General features: G+C 43.2%; 1 protein-coding gene across 3 annotated transcripts in view; it reads right to left on the bottom strand.

Annotated features, from left to right (window-relative positions):
* Nucleotides 1–12,189, bottom strand: part of heatr6 (HEAT repeat containing 6) — a 58,566-nt gene extending 46,377 nt beyond the window's left edge. For 2 of the 3 annotated variants that reach the window (XM_041198300.1, XM_041198301.1), the window contains exons 1-2: nt 11,995–12,189; nt 710–817 (exon numbers count right to left, since the gene is read on the bottom strand). In XM_041198300.1, the coding sequence (XP_041054234.1) occupies nt 710–817; nt 11,995–12,186 (300 nt within the window). In that variant the 5' untranslated portion in view covers nt 12,187–12,189. Of the gene's footprint in view, nt 1–709; nt 818–11,408; nt 11,444–11,994 lie in introns of those variants that run through there. The other variant, XM_041198302.1, reaches the window with a different exon arrangement.
* Nucleotides 12,190–15,837: the final 3,648 nt, after the last annotated feature.

Genomic DNA, 15,837 nt, shown 5'->3' with positions numbered 1-15,837 from the left:
GATCCAATCGAATGGTGAGACAGATTTGTCCAACTGCGGTAGTTTTTTCCCAGTTTCCTTTATAAACCCTTTCTCCAGGGGGGGTGCGGCAGGCAAACAGCACTGCAGCAAAGCCCCATTATGTCCTACCTGACATTCACGCACACTTTCCAACATGGTTTACAGGAGCCAGATTTCTTTCCCCCTTTCCGCTGAATCCAGGCTCTAATCATAACTTCAACTGTCACTGTGGTAGAAACTAGCTAATTCAACATAGTGGGATTGAATCTTTGACTTTGCGTGTCAGGTTGGCTCAGTTCCACTGTGCTATTTATTTACCAATTAACCCATCATGGTAGCCCTCTATCTCCATTTCCTATCATAGGAAAAGGAGTAGGTCATTCAGTCCCTCGAGCTTGTTCTGCCATTCAACAAGATCCGGATCCCAACTCCATCCAGCCGCCTTGGTTCAATATCACTTTATACTCTTGGATAAATACCCATTCCATTCACTCCTATGAACTGAATAATATTGACATTTACTAGGTCTCTACCGAAACGACCAGGTTTTTTTTTGTTTGTCTTCAGTCAGTTTAACAATATATCTGACTATCAGTAACTGAGAAGGGGGTGGTTGGCAGGGGGTTATTAAACAGTTAAATACAAAAAAGGGGCGTTAGGATTACAGTATGTTGGAAATAGCAGTGACTGGTTTTAGTTACGTCGATACCTGTAGGCGGTTGAGCAGATGGTGAATTAGTTGACACATTTTGCTTACGAGGTGCTCCTGGTTCAACTGGACAAGCCGACAGGCTTGGACGAGCAAGGAACACACATGCTGTAATTGGAAAGGAGACAAGAGAAAGATGAGATCACTGAGAATTCTCAAAGCTCATCGTTCAGCTAATGGAACTTTCAATTCATTCATTCTCACAGTCGATGGCTCATTTATAAGTTGCATTGATACAGATTCAGAAACCTACTGCAATAGAGATAAGGCCTGATTAAACAGGCCTGTGCATCAGTCCTGCAGTAAAGGGCTCCTTGCACCTTCAGATTATACTTTGTCGATAGCATATTGAGATGATTCACATTATTTGCCTTTCAGCAGCTTGCACCTATGTCCCTAGGTCATAATTTAAATGGCAGTTTTCTGGTTTTTTTACTCTTCCATATCAGGTACTATCTTAAATACTTCCAAAGGTATCCTCTTAATCACCTCCTTTGACATGCAGCTCTTGTAGAGCAATGACATTTGGAATGTAAAACTTACTGGTTTCCATTTAGCAGCAGTGACAACCCACCTTCTGCGGAGTCTCCAGGTCTGCCAATGGATACCCACATACACCCACCCACCAGCCTTCTAATTGCCCTGAACTCATCCAATGACCCGGTGTGCTTATGTTGGGATGGAGGTTTGCATCATCATGAAAGTGCATGTTCCCTCTCCAGGTCAGGGTTTTTTTTTAAAATGCAAGAAATATTTACTTTCCGCTACAACAGAAGAGGGATATCCCAGTAAGTGCTTCCGATGGTTCAGTATAGGGCAATTAGAGGTCGATTTGAAGAACAGAGATCTGGTTTCCAAATGTGCACAGAAGGTTGACTTTTCATTTTCTAAATCAGCATCCTCCTACAGCAGAACAGTGGCACTGGACAGTATATGTTCAAGGACTCTGTACAATACATGCCCCTATGTATTAGACAATAATTAGGCAGCATATGTGTACAAGATTAGATTTACATTTTCCAAATTGACCACCTCTGACCAGCCTACAGTGAGACACTGGGATCAAATAAGGAAGGACAGTGACTCACAAATGAAGGTCTGGCATCAGTCTCTCAAAACCCAGTTAAATATAGAAGTGGGATCACCAAGCCTGCAGCACGTCACTGCATAAAGGTATTCACAGAAACTGTACGGCCATATTTTTTTCCACAATTGAAAGGAGTAGCATAAAGATTTCATTTGCACACCGCTCCACTTTACTGAAATCCCAGTGAAAACATCCATGTTCCCAGCATTGGCCTTCTAATTGCCCTGAGTTCAGTGTCTCAGTGTGTTTATGTTGGGATGGAGGTTTGCTTCACTATGTTATTGTCACTAACATATGGATGAATAGTCCTAGTAATAATCCTGCTCTTATAAATAAAGTGTTGACCTCTGCTCAGCTTAACTCTAATACAGGTAGAATACCTCAAATCCTGTAACAGTCCATGCTGGATTTTGGAAAAATAAATGGAATGCCTTAAATTCAAATCAGAAAGCCTTAATTCAGTGAACAGGGGGTTGGAAAACTAACTTATATGATTGCAAAGCACTTTAGGTTAATGGGCATGTCGCTGCTGATATTAATTCATTTTTCACGCATTGGATTTAATAACTCTTTCATGCCTCCCCCATTTCTCTACATCAGCGCCCTGTTTAAAATTAGAAAAGATTAATCAAACTGAAATTATATTAAAAATACCCTGCAGCTGCGACTGAAAACAGAAAACTATTTGCTTTTTTATTCACACAAGATTGTACAGTCCTCTTTAATAACTCTTTGAACTGACATGGGCCAGCTGCAAGAAGGCATCCAGTGCCCATGAAACTTAAAGGCTTTTGGGAAATCAAGTGCAATGTTTGAATTTAATCCTGTGAGCATCTATTTGGATGGTTTTAATGGCATCAAAACTCAATGCAGGTACCCTGCGCTGTAGCAAGAATAGGTCCTGATCCCAAGTACAAAACATAGCTAAATATTCTACCTGATTGGATTCTGCAAGTCTTTTGGTCTTCCTAGGTGAATTCAACTATCTCTGCCACATCTGCACTATGTTGGGTGTGGTCAAGGTTTGCTAAAGCACAGGAAACGTCAGGTGCGCGGAGCCAATCAGTATTCGGCAACTCCCCGAACTTTTCCAAGCTGGGTGGGGTGGGGTCAAGGTCCGCCGGAGCGCAGGAAAGGGATGTCCAGTTTTCGGACACTGCCAGTTTTCGGGTAGCCAGATTTGGGGTACTCTACCTGTACCATGTTGCCTTGACTTCTATGCACATGAGTTTAATAACGAGGCAGTTATGAATTAAGTAGCACTGGATCCAAGCACTGTATATTAATGAAAACTAGAATGTCACAGATATTTTTGTCATGATGATAAGTACATGGAATATGCATGAAACATTTTCTTTGGAAAACTAGAGAAAAAAGGACCCCTGACAACTATTTTAATTTCAACTTAAGCCTAATTTACTATGCGGGAGAGAGCCCGCAAACCTTGTTCCAAGGAGAAATAGCATTTATGGTGCAGAAAATGCTTTTTTCACATGTATAATCAGCAAGCAGCAACAGAAATCACTAATAGGTTAGGAAGTACAGAAAAAAAACTATAGAATGTGGAACTTGCAAGACGCAATGCTTCCCACTTGCAATGTATTCAATCCCAAATCTGGTGACCCTGTGAAATCCTCAGAGATCCCAGAGTCCAGTTTTAAAACCGATATCCTACAGTGTTGACAATGGATTTTCCACAATTCTCAACTTATTAATAATGTACCTCCTGCTTTTTTTTGGGTACAAGGAATAAATGAGTAAGATACAAGAGCACCAACGTGTTGTGCCAACTCAGTAGGTCATTCCCCATGGAGCAAGTATCTGGTCATGGCTTTGCTTCACATTAAAGCTGCAGATAAAATGCAAGTGCAACCTGAGTCTCGAATCAGGGCCCCCAGTCTGACACCAGAGGGAAGCAGAATTAGTCCTAAAGAGCAGCACTGGTGATCATCACAAAAACCAAGTTGAGTGGTCATTCATCTCATTGCAGTCTGCCAGGTGGTTCAGTTGTGGTTTCCATCTTTGCCTAAACATAATTGTTGTACAAAGTTCTTTGAGATATTTTGACATGAAAGGCACTACATAAATGCAAGTATTGTTATTAGAATCTAATCACCAGGCTCCATAACGCAGTAACATCTCTGAAATGAAAGGTTTCAGTTTGAGTGTTAGAAGAGATAGGAAGGGAAGATGATGGTATAGTCGTGGTGTCACTGGACTCGTAATCCAGTGGCCCAAGCTAAATGCGCTGGGGACATGTGTTCAAATCCCACCATGGCAGCTGGTGGAATGCAATTAATGAATAAATCTGGAACTGAAAACCAGTCCCAGTAATGGTGACCAAAAAACTATCAATTATCATAAAAAAACCCATCTCTAAAGTCATTTGGGAAAGAAATCTGCCATCCTTACCTGGTCTGGCCTACACGTGGGTCCAGACCCACAACAATGTGATTGCCTCTCAACTGCCCTCTGAAAGGGGCTAACAAGCAACACAGTTCAAGGGAAATAAGGAATGGGCAACAAGTGCTCGTCAGCAACACCCACATCCCATGAAAGAATTTTTAAAAGGCCCATAAGTGTAAGCTTCTGAAGAGGTGAAAGTTAAAGCTAAGCAGGGCAGGATGCAAGCCTGCTTCCTGCAGTGCACCCCCACTTTCCACCAGAGCAAATTCACACCCTTGGACTAGAATACTGGATTGGACCCTAACGCTCCAATGAGTCCTCCAGTGTTTGGATGTCTTGTGAGGTGGAATTGATAACATAAAGGCTGCGGGTCAGGTACAGATAATACCGGATTGGAGTTATCAAAAATTTGCAGCGATGGGAGATCATCATCTTCCCATTACAGCGAAACAAAGTTTAACAGTAATGACGACTGCCTGCATTTATTTGGTCTTTAAGGTAGAAAAATCTACCAAGGTGTTTTAAAAAAGCGAGATCAAAAAATGAATGCTAAGCTAAAGTGTAAGATATCAGGACATAAAAGACTAATATTAGGAAGCTGGCAGTGAACTGAAGCAGCAACACAACATTGCCAAGTGATGAGGCTCAGGTTTATGTCTGAGAATCTACGCCCAGTAGCTCTTGATGGCAACAACATGATAATGGGGAAGATGCTGAGTAGAGACCACTGGATATACAGAGGTCTTGGCTGGGACCTGCAAATGGGTCTCCAGCCCGCCCTCTCCATGGGGGAGATGTGTCATATGAGGAGAACTCCAGATGTTAGAAATAAAAGGGAAAAATTTTTAAAATGCACACAAATACTGTGAAAATTAAACACCTTCTCCAAAAACATTGGGCCATTCCAGCAAGCATTAAAGGACAGGTTCAAATGAAAGGAAAACCCAAGGTAGATAGTTTTACCTGCACTATAGTAGTGTTTATCCCTCAATTATGTGAGGTCATATACCAGAGGTCACTGATGGTCAAATCATATAATTGTGTATTGGTTGCAGTCCAAATGTAATCTTGAAGGGTGTAAAAGGAAGACAAGCAAGAACAAGCTAAAATTATTTTTCTTTATAATTTCTCAGACATTTATAACAATACCTACAATCATATCAGACTGACTGCATGGTAAAAATCTCAGTACTGTAGTGCACTGGAGCAAACAATAAGAAGCCTTGAATCATATGCTGAATTCAAGGCCTCCCTCTGAGCAATCACCCAGCTTGCCACCATCTGTTTATCAGTACTCTGGCTTAAAGATATCGCCTTTAGCTAAAGCTAAAGCACAGTAGGAGTTAAAGGGATAGAATAGAGGGATAGCACAGGTGACGCAAAGGGGAAGGGATGGGGGGTTGGATTAGTGACTTCAATTCTAATGCTTATTTTGCTAATGTTGAAAATTATCTGAGATCCTTAAAAACTCAATTGTCCACATCTCAAGGCACAGAAGCACCTTCAGGAGGACAAGGGGGAGGGACAAAATTAGAGAAAGTAAAAAAAGCAACATCAAGTTTGCAGATCATTCCTCAATCGGCTATAATTAGCTGAGGCTGACGTGCAGGAGCTACTAGATAATATAGTTTAAGTTTTTTTGAAAAATACATTTGCAAAGCTGCAAATTTACCACACTATTGTTATCCAAATACCAGATGGTATTCTCCACAAAATGATATCCTGCTTTTGCACCTGTAAGCTGAATTAATTGTATAAACCAGCAAGTATGGGACAATATGATAAACTACATAAGACACAGCACCGCACTGACTCAGTGAAATTTAAATAAGGCCTTCTATCATGCTAGGTAATCTATGAGGACAGTACAAATTAATACAGAGTTCTTACAGAAAGAATGACAGAGTAATGATATTCTACCTAATGGTAACCTAACTTTAAAGCTGATTTATTACCATACAGAAGTAGTGGCTCCTTGGCAATGTCTACATGCATTCAAAACAGACATTAGGGATTAACCATGGAAGTAAATCTGAGTGGCTATAAGTATCACTTGAACCAATTATTCTGGGGTATAGGCAATTAGCCATATAGCCAATTCCAAATGGTTATATTATCATGCTCTATTAGAGTTATAGTTCACAAGTGGACCAGGATGGAGGTCATACTATCTCCAACAAGAGAGAATCTAACTACTTCCCTTTGACATTACATGGCATTACCATCACACACCACCAACATCCTGGGAGTCACCACTGGCCAGTAGCTTAACTGGACCAGCTCCATAAATACCGTGGCTACAAGATCAGGTCAGAGGCTGGAAATTCTGTGGCTGGTAACACACCTCCTGACTCCCCAAAGCCTATCCACCATCATCAAGGTACAGGTCAGGAGTGTGATGGAATAATCTCCACTTGCCTGGATGAGTGCAGCTCCCACAACACACAAGAGGTTCAATATCATCCAGAACAAAGCAACCCGCATGACATCTCACCCACCACCTTAAACATTCACTCCCCCCACCACCAGGCCGCTGTGTCCATAGTGTGGACCATCAACAAGGTGCACTGCAGCAACTTGCCAGGGCTTCTTCAACATCACCTCTGGAACCTGTGAACTCTACCACCTAGAAGAACAAGGGCAGCAGATGCATGGGAACACCACCACCGGCAAGTTTCCCTCCAAGTCACTCACCATCCTGATATGGAAGTGTACTTCTGTTCCTTCATCATCGCTAGGTCAAGACTTTGGAGCTTCTATCCTAACAGCACTGCTGGGATAACTTCATCACACAGACTGCGGTGGTTCAAGAGGGTAGCTCAACACCACCTTCGCAAAGACAATAAGGGACGGGAAATAAACGTTGGCCTAACCGGTGGCACCCATATGTTGTGAATGCAATTTTAAAAAAAAACAGCTGCCAAACTCTGGTAGAATCTATACATTTAAGGGATGTTTCACAAGGTGATGTTGTGGACCGGAACCACCTCCATCACAAGATGGAATGGGTGATGGTCCAATGGTCGGGTTGAAGGAAGATCAAGAAGGATATCGTGGAACCGGGTTGTCAGTTTTCACCAGTGTTCCAATTGACTGGAACGCCAACTAGCCCTGTTAGTTGTGCCCATTCCAATATTATGCAGTCTAACAGTGTCAGTGTGTTTCTGGGTGTTCCTGGGCTGTGTGCTGGCATCAACGCTGCCATTGGCCAGATTATGCAAAACAAACACTCCTCTGCAAGATTCCAGATGGTGATGAATGAAGGGAAGGGGAGGGGACAATATCTGCAAGCAGTTAATTGCTGCAGACCCTCATATATGTTAAGAAGGGCCTGTGATGGACCCAGTGACAAGCAGTGAGTCTCCCTGATGCTCAGCACCAGAATTTGGCTATTCCTTCCCAATGAGAAGTGTCAGAGACTATTTCTGCAACCCCTCCACCACTAACACCACCCCCACCCTTGCCACTGTGTGCTGGCACTTTCTTTGAGATGATTATGGGCTAGATGATAAAATCTCACCTGCAGGCAGAAGCAGCAATTTATGTCTTGAGATTGTACATGGAGGAAAACTGCTGTGATTGCTAGAGAAAGGTATATGCAGGTCAAGTGAAGTTGTCGTATACTCACAAGCGACACCCTACATCAGCGTTAGGTATTTCCAGTATTTGGGGAAGTTGTTGTTGTAGTTATGTTACTGGACTAGCAAGCGTGAGGCTTGGACTAATAGTCCAGAGAAAGGAAGTTCAAGAATTGAATTCATTCTGAAAAATCTAAAAACGAAAATTAGGCGTCGGTAAAAAGTGACCATAAATTTTGTGGTGTTGTTGTAAAAACCCAACTGGCTCACTCATGTCTGCTAGGGATGGAAACCAATCAGCCTCACCTGGCCTTCATCCTGAGTAGTTCTGTGACATAGGACTCTGTGCTCTACGGGCTGTTCCCAGGGACATACACTGAGACAAACATCAACTGCAGCTGGAGGATCATCAACTCGGTGAAAGACGCTCTTTGATCTGCCCAAAATTTGTTGGTCTTCCAGTGCAAAGAGTTTTCCCTGACCGAGTGTTGCAGGCTGGCACATTCCAAGGTCCAGGACTACGTGCTGAGGGACGCACTAAAGCTTGGGGCAGCAGCCGCAAAGGCACAATGGGGAAAGGTCGCTGTCTAAGACCTTTCTGCCACAGTGCACCGAGGGGCTGGGAATTGTACAGGCTCCTTGGGCTGTCTGACTCACATTGAATGTATGCAGTGAATATTACATGTATCACAATTGTATTGAAACACCTCAGTGTGTGACATGATCTATGTAGACAACTTAAGTACCACTGCACTGTCTGACTGTCTGTATGACCATTTTGAAACGTCTGTAATGTTTGTTTGATTGTATTGCAGCACCTCAGGGTGCAACACGATCTATGTGGAAAACTTGAATATTATTGCACTTTTTGTGATGGCCATTTTGAAATGCTTTGTAATGTTCTTTCAGATATTTTATGAATAAAGTATATTTTTGCAAAAAAAAAAATGTGACTTGATCAGTTTGACTGATTCTTAACTGACCTCTCTGTAGTGACACAGAAAACCACCCAGATATGTTAAACTTACCAGGGCCGTCAGGGGCAGGCAATAAACGCTAGCCTTGGCAGTGAAGTCTGCATCCCAACATTATATTTTTAGGGTACTGATCTGGGTACACATGCACAGTATTTCCCAGTAATTTATGTCGCATGGGGAGATTATGCAGAAAATAACAATATCACGAACTTACCAAGCAGGCAAGACAACAGTGATAAGCTCCCTCTTTCCCTCAGGAAGTATTTGAAATGTTCAGCTGTCTTCTTTATGATTTTTTTTATATAAAAGGTACCTCAGAGCCTTTGGATCTTTGAGAATTTAATTTAATTTTCTCCCTTGTCACCATTTTAAGCTTCTTCGTATAACTCCTGCAAATCTATGACACTCAACAAATTGTAGTCTTTCTTTTTAAAAATAAAAAGCAATGCTGATTCGAGATTCTGTATTTTTGCAATTTGTCACGATGATTTTCAATGATTATCTTGGTCACATTTTGGTTGGAGGGTGGATGGAGAGCAGTCACTTTTAAATAACCAATTACTAGCTAACTCAGGTGATTGTGACAATAGTTCCTGGAGCAGTAAACATTAACATAAGGAGGTCTTGTGGCGCAGTGAGTAGTGTCCCTGCCTCTAAGCTAGAAGCTCCAGGTTCAAGTCCCACGCCAGGACTTGATGGCCACACAAAGTGTGTTTGTGACCTGGCCAAATCTTGCAAATCCTCCCAATGTGCCCATGACTAGTGGTAAAAGCATGAGAGCCTCCTGGCCAGCCAGGACTGTGTGGCAGCTGCAATATAACAGCCTCCCATATTAAAGGACTCCATATGCAGATTTTTGCCACAGGCTTGCACTCCATGGCAAGCACCCTCCTCATTTCAAGGGACTACAGCATTAACTCAAAGAATCTACACTACAACACAGGAGGAAGTATCAAAATAAAAAAAAGTGGGAGACTAACAGAAGTACACAGTTGACTGAAGAAAGTGTGGAAAACATAAAGCAACCCAGTCAGACAAAGATCAGTTATTCTTTCCCAGTCATATTTTGTTGCAAGTTCTCCAGTAGACTGACGCACACAAGCACAACAGTCCCATTTCACACAGCTTACCCAAAGGCATTGTACAACCATTGCGTAAATATAGCCTCGAAGTGTTAGAAACTATTGGATATTTCCTGCAATGGTTTTCCCATTGTGCTAGATCGAAGAAATTCCCTTTCAAAAAAGCAATGAAAACATTGGAATATTTATAATCAGAACCTCCTTTGAAGGTTGAAATTAGAAACATATTTGAATGGGCACCACCTTTTTTGCAGTTAAGAACACTAAATGCAAAACAGGGCAAGCCCATTGGGGCTGTCAAAACTATTTCCTGCAAACTGCACTGTCATAGCTTCCAAATAACATTTTTGAGGGCAGTGGCTAAACAGAATGAAGACTTCAAGATTTGCTCCAAATGATCACAGTCCTGAAGTATTTGCTTCTTAGTGATCATCTGTTAACTCACTGATATACCTATAACCTTCAGTCTCATTTCTAACCAAAAATTGTACAACCCCTTTGAAAGACTTCATTAATACAGCACTAATTTTGAAGGAAGTCAATGAATGAGGAGAATAAAGCAGCTGCACATCATGTGTGTCACAGTGACTCACCACTATTTTCTCCCCATCTGTCCTGAAGAAACATAGAATTAATGAACTAGCTTGCATTTATATTGTGGCTTTTCATATTCTAAACACCTAAATCTCTTCACACCCAACGAGTTACAGTGCTGCGAGACATTTTCCTATGTTAAAAGCACTATACAATTGGCTGAAGCTATCACACAGTTCCATGTAATAGGCAACACTTTCCAAACCCACTACTGCTACCATCTAGAAGTTCAAGGGCAGGAGATATATGGGAACACTGCCACCTGGAAGTTCCCCTCCAAGCCACTCACCATCTTGACTTGGAAATATATCGCCGATCCTTCACTGTCGCTGGGTCAAAATTCTGGAACTTCCTCACTAACAGCACTGTGGGTATACCTACACCACAGGGACTGCAGCGGTTCAAGAAGGCAGCTCACCACCATCTTCTCAAGAGCAATTAGAAATAGACAATAAATGCTGGCCTAGCCAGTGACGCCCACATCCCATAAATGAATTTTTAAAATTAAATCATTTTGGAGGCAAATACGGCAACCTATATCCATGCAGGACTAAAAAAAGGTAAATTTGATCCATCTGACCAGCTCTAGGATTCAAAATGAGGATGCATAATTCACTACCTATATCCCTTAAAAGATGCTAAGGTACAACTCCTTGGCTGCTGGCTACTCTCCAATAGCTTGCCTTAGTTATCATTATTCATTCCATTTATCCAGCAAGCAAGTTATCCACTTATCACTTATCCACTGAGCAAATTGGCATTTTTTGACACAGGGACAGAAGCTTCACTGTAGCTCTATATGCTTTTCCAAATGAACAAACAAAAAACTGGCAATCGGTAAATGTGCTGCATACTACAGTGCTGAATTACATAATCAAGGCAGCCCCAAGGGTCAATCTCTAGGTTATACCGCATTCAGCTTGACAGTATGGACTCTTAACCTGGCTGTAGGGAGGAAGAGAAGGAAATATTTACCAAGGATCCCACCCCGAATCATCACACAGCAGACCTTGTTTCGATATGTCTGCGCTTGCAGAGTGTTGATGCTCTCAACATCCAAATATTCCGACAACACTCACTGTCTAAGAAATAATTGCATCTGTACAGTGCCTCAGGATGACCTGAAAGGCATCACAACCAGTGAAGTAACTTCTGAAATGTAGCCACTCCACGTCAAATTCAATCAGGTCTGGACCATCAGCTGGGCAAGAAAGCCCACCTTCAACTTGTCTTGAGGTTGGGGAGGACCACAAGGCTGTGGACCGCCCCCCACCCCCCTCCCTTTAAATACACCAGCCCAGACAGAGAGAGATGCCTTTTGCTTGTGGGCAATGTTTGTTACCGTCTATGTATAATGGAAGCCACATTTTAACAATTGATTATAACAGTGTCAGGAGAACGGGGGGGGGGGGGGGGGGGGGGGGAGTGAATGACAGCGGTGGTGGGTTTGACCTACTCTATCTGGTGACTGGGTGGGGGGTGGGCGAGTGGCCAGCCACTTGTAGACCAAGGTGGGACAGGCAGCAACAGCAGCAACCCCAATGCCTGGCTCCCTCCCTACCTCGCGGCTTATGCTGGAACCGTCGAGGTAATTCTCCGAGATGAGCTGATCGAACACCAGGTTGATCTCGGTTTTAAAATTCTCGTCGTCCGACGCCCTGATGGTGAAGAGTTTGCTGTAGAAGCGGTGGAAGTCGCGGTCCGGGGGGGAGCAGGCTGCCCCTCTCTCCCTCTGCCCTTCCTCAGCAGCCATGGCTCTTCCCATTGACTCACTTCCTTCACCCCACCCCCCCCCGCTCTCTCTATGGTAACACTCCACACAACCCAAAACTCCCTCCGGGTTAAAGGGCGCATCTACAGCAACAATTGGCTCGCTCAGGTCTCACTCCTCTCCTGTTGTATTCTTCTCAAGAGGGGAGAGGGGATGTTGTTGGGGGATTCAATGCTTGAAGATAAATCCTCCCTGGGAGGACGGAGTACCCACTTGAGACTGTCTGATGGAGGAAATAAGATTTGAAACATTGGGAGCAATTTCAAAGAGGATTTAAAGGAAGCTTTTTTTTTAAAAAAAAAACAAAAACAGAACAGGTATACCTGGAAAAAAACTCAGCAGGTCTGGCAGCATGGGTACAGGAATACCTGGAAAAAAAACTCAGCAGGTCTGGCAGCATGGGTACAGGAATACCTGGAAAAAAAAACTCAGCAGGTCTGGCAGCATGGGTACAGGAATACCTGGAAAAAAAAACTCAGCAGGTCTGGCAGCATGGGTACAGGAATACCTGGAAAAAAACTCAGCAGGTCTGGCAGCATGGGTACAGGAATACCTGGAAAAAAACTCAGCAGGTCTGGCAGCATTGGTCCACCGATGCTGCCAGACCTGCTGAGTTTTTCCAGGTATTCCTGTCCTGTTCTGTTTTTGTTTGGGATTTCCAGCATCCGCAGTTCTTTGCTTTTAAGCTTTTTTTTTTAAGATAGTGAGGGGTTTTTGAATGTAAATAGGGACAGGCTGTTTTTTTTTTCTCTCTCTCTGGTTGGAAGCCAGTGAGAAAGGTTATTAATTTATAATCAACACTGTCTTCAGTTGAATGTGAAAAACTTTCTTTTTAACTCATTCAAGTTTTAGGTCCACAAATATATATTGTCTTGTATAATTCCAACTGATATTCTGGTTACAAAATTACATTCATAGTGTACACTATTTGCATATGATACATAAAGATAGCGAGTAAGCTTTATGGGGTAGCTGGGTACTCCAGGTGGAGATAGTGGTGTTACTGTGTATTGTGCTCGCTCACTGTTACACTGTACCAGGCCTGGTAGATTTAGTTAATGCTGCCTAGGCTCTGACTGTTACTCTGTAGCACTTGAGATAGGGTGTGCCTAGGTGCTTGGCAAGTGATTCATATTAATAAATTGATGCATCGTCAAGCCATTGATAGTACACTGGAAAGGCCTGATTTTGAATAATTGGCCCTGCTCAGCATTGGAAAGTGCATGGTTTTCACGGATTTGGCTATACTGCCTTCATCCACATTGCAAATTCATATTGTCTTCTAAGGAGCGTCCTTACTTTTCAGTTTTCAATTCTGGCAAAGATGTATACCCGAAATGTTAACATGTCTCTCACCTTGAAAAAGGCCGATGGATCAGCTGGGTATTTCCAGCATTTTTGGTTGTTTCAAATCATCAGAAATTTGAGCTTGTTCCCTTTTTGTCAGCCTATCTCTCATTAATGGTACTAGTATATGAGGTTTCATCATCCTAACTTGGAGACATGCTGTCATTCCTTCATCATTGCTGGGACAAAATCCTGGAATTACCAACGTAATGCCATCATGGGAACACCATCCGCACAAGGACACCATTGGTTCAAAACTGGACATTCATGAGGTGCTGTGGGTCATCAGCAGCAACGGGATTGTGTTCCTCCAGAATCTGTTATCTTCATGGTCTAGCATATACCTAACTCTAACATTACCATCAAGCCATTGGAACAATTCTATTTCAATGAATATGGTAGGATACACAGATAACAGTCTTCATTCAATTCAATTCGCTCCACGCGATATCAAGAAACTGCTGAAGGCACTGGATACTGCAAAGGCTATGGGCCCTGACAACATTCCAGCTGTAGTACTGAAGACATGTGCTCCAGATCTTGCAGCGCACCTAGCCAAGCTGTTCCAGTACAGCTACAAAACTGACATCTACCCAGCAATGTGGAAAATTGCCCAGGAAATCCTGTAGACAAAATTCAGGATAAATCTAACCCAGCCAATTACCGCCCCCCTCAGTCTACTCTCAATCATCAGTAACGTGATGGGAGGGGACATTAACAGTGCTATCAAGCGGCACTTGCTTAGCAATAACCTGCTCAATGAAGCTCAGTTTTTGTTCTGTCAGGGCCACTCAGCTCCTGACCTCATTACAGCCTTAGTTCAAACATGGACAAAAGAGCTGAACTTCAGAGATGAGGTGAGAATGACTGCCCTTCAAGACAGCATTTGATCAAGTGTGGCATCAAGGAAGCAAAACTGGAGTCAATAGGAATCAGGGGGATAACTCTCCCCTGGTTGGAGATGGAAAGATGATTGTGGTTGTTGGAGGTTGATCATCTCAGCTCCATGACATCACTGCAGGAGTTCCTCAGGGTGGTGTCCTAGGCCCAACCATCTTCAGCTGCTTTATCAATGACCTTCCTTCCATGTAAGGTCAGAAGTGGGGATGTGCACTGATGATTGCACAATATTCAGCACCATTCGCGACTCCTCAAATACTGAAGCAGAGCATGTCCAAATGCAGCAAGACCTGGGCAATGTTCAGGCTTGGGCTGATAAGTGGCAAACAACATGCATGTCACACAAGTGCCAAGCAATGACCATTTCCAACAAGAGAGAATCCAACCATCATCCCTTGACATTCAATGGCATTACCATCGCTGAATCCCCCACTATCAACATCCTGGGGATTACCATTAACCAGAAACTGAACTGGACTAGCCATATAAGTACTGTGGCTACAAGAGCAGGTTAGAGGCTAGGAATCCTGCGGTGAATATCTCACCTCCTGACTCCCCAAAGCCTGTCCGCCATCTACAAGGCACAAGTCAGGAATGTGATGGAATACTCTGCACTTGCCTGGATGCAACTCTAACAACACTCAAGAAACTTGACACCATTCAGAACTTTGCAGCCCACTTGATTGGCCCCCCCATCCACAAACATTCACTCCCTCCACACCAACATGCAATGGCAGCAATGTGTACCATCCACAAGATGCACTGCAGGAACTCATCAAACCTCCTTAGACAGCACCTTCCATCTAGAAGGACAAGGGCAGCAGACACATGAGAACACCGCCTCCTGGAAGTTCCTCTCTAAGCCATTCACTGTCCTGACTTGGAAATATATCACCATTCCTTCATTGTCGCTGGGTCAAAATCGTGGAACTGCCTCCTTAACAGCACTGTGGGTGTACCTACATCACATGAACTGCAGTGGTTCAATAAGGCAGCTCACCACCACCTTCTCAACGACAATCAGGGATGGGGAATAAATGCTGACTTAGCCAACATCCCGTGAACAAATAAAAAAAAGGAGATCACGCCAAGAGCAGCACCAGGTGTACCAAAACATGAGCTACCAAAGTGGTGAAGCTACAACTCTCGACGACAAACATGCTAAACAGTCAAAATATAGACAGAGCTAAGCAATCCCACAACAATGGAGTAGATCAAAGCTCTGTCCTGCCACATCCGGTCATTAACAGTGCTGGACAATTAATGAACTAATGGGAGGAGGAGCCTCCATGCACATCCCCACGCTTAATAATGGTGGGGCCATCATGTGAGTGCAAAAGTTAAGGCTGAAACATTTGCGACCACCTTTAGCCAGAAGTGCCAAGT

This window comes from Carcharodon carcharias, chromosome 10 (assembly GCF_017639515.1).
Source record: "Carcharodon carcharias isolate sCarCar2 chromosome 10, sCarCar2.pri, whole genome shotgun sequence".
Lineage (NCBI taxonomy): Eukaryota > Metazoa > Chordata > Chondrichthyes > Lamniformes > Lamnidae > Carcharodon > Carcharodon carcharias.
This window is presented reverse-complemented; position numbering and strand designations above follow the sequence as displayed.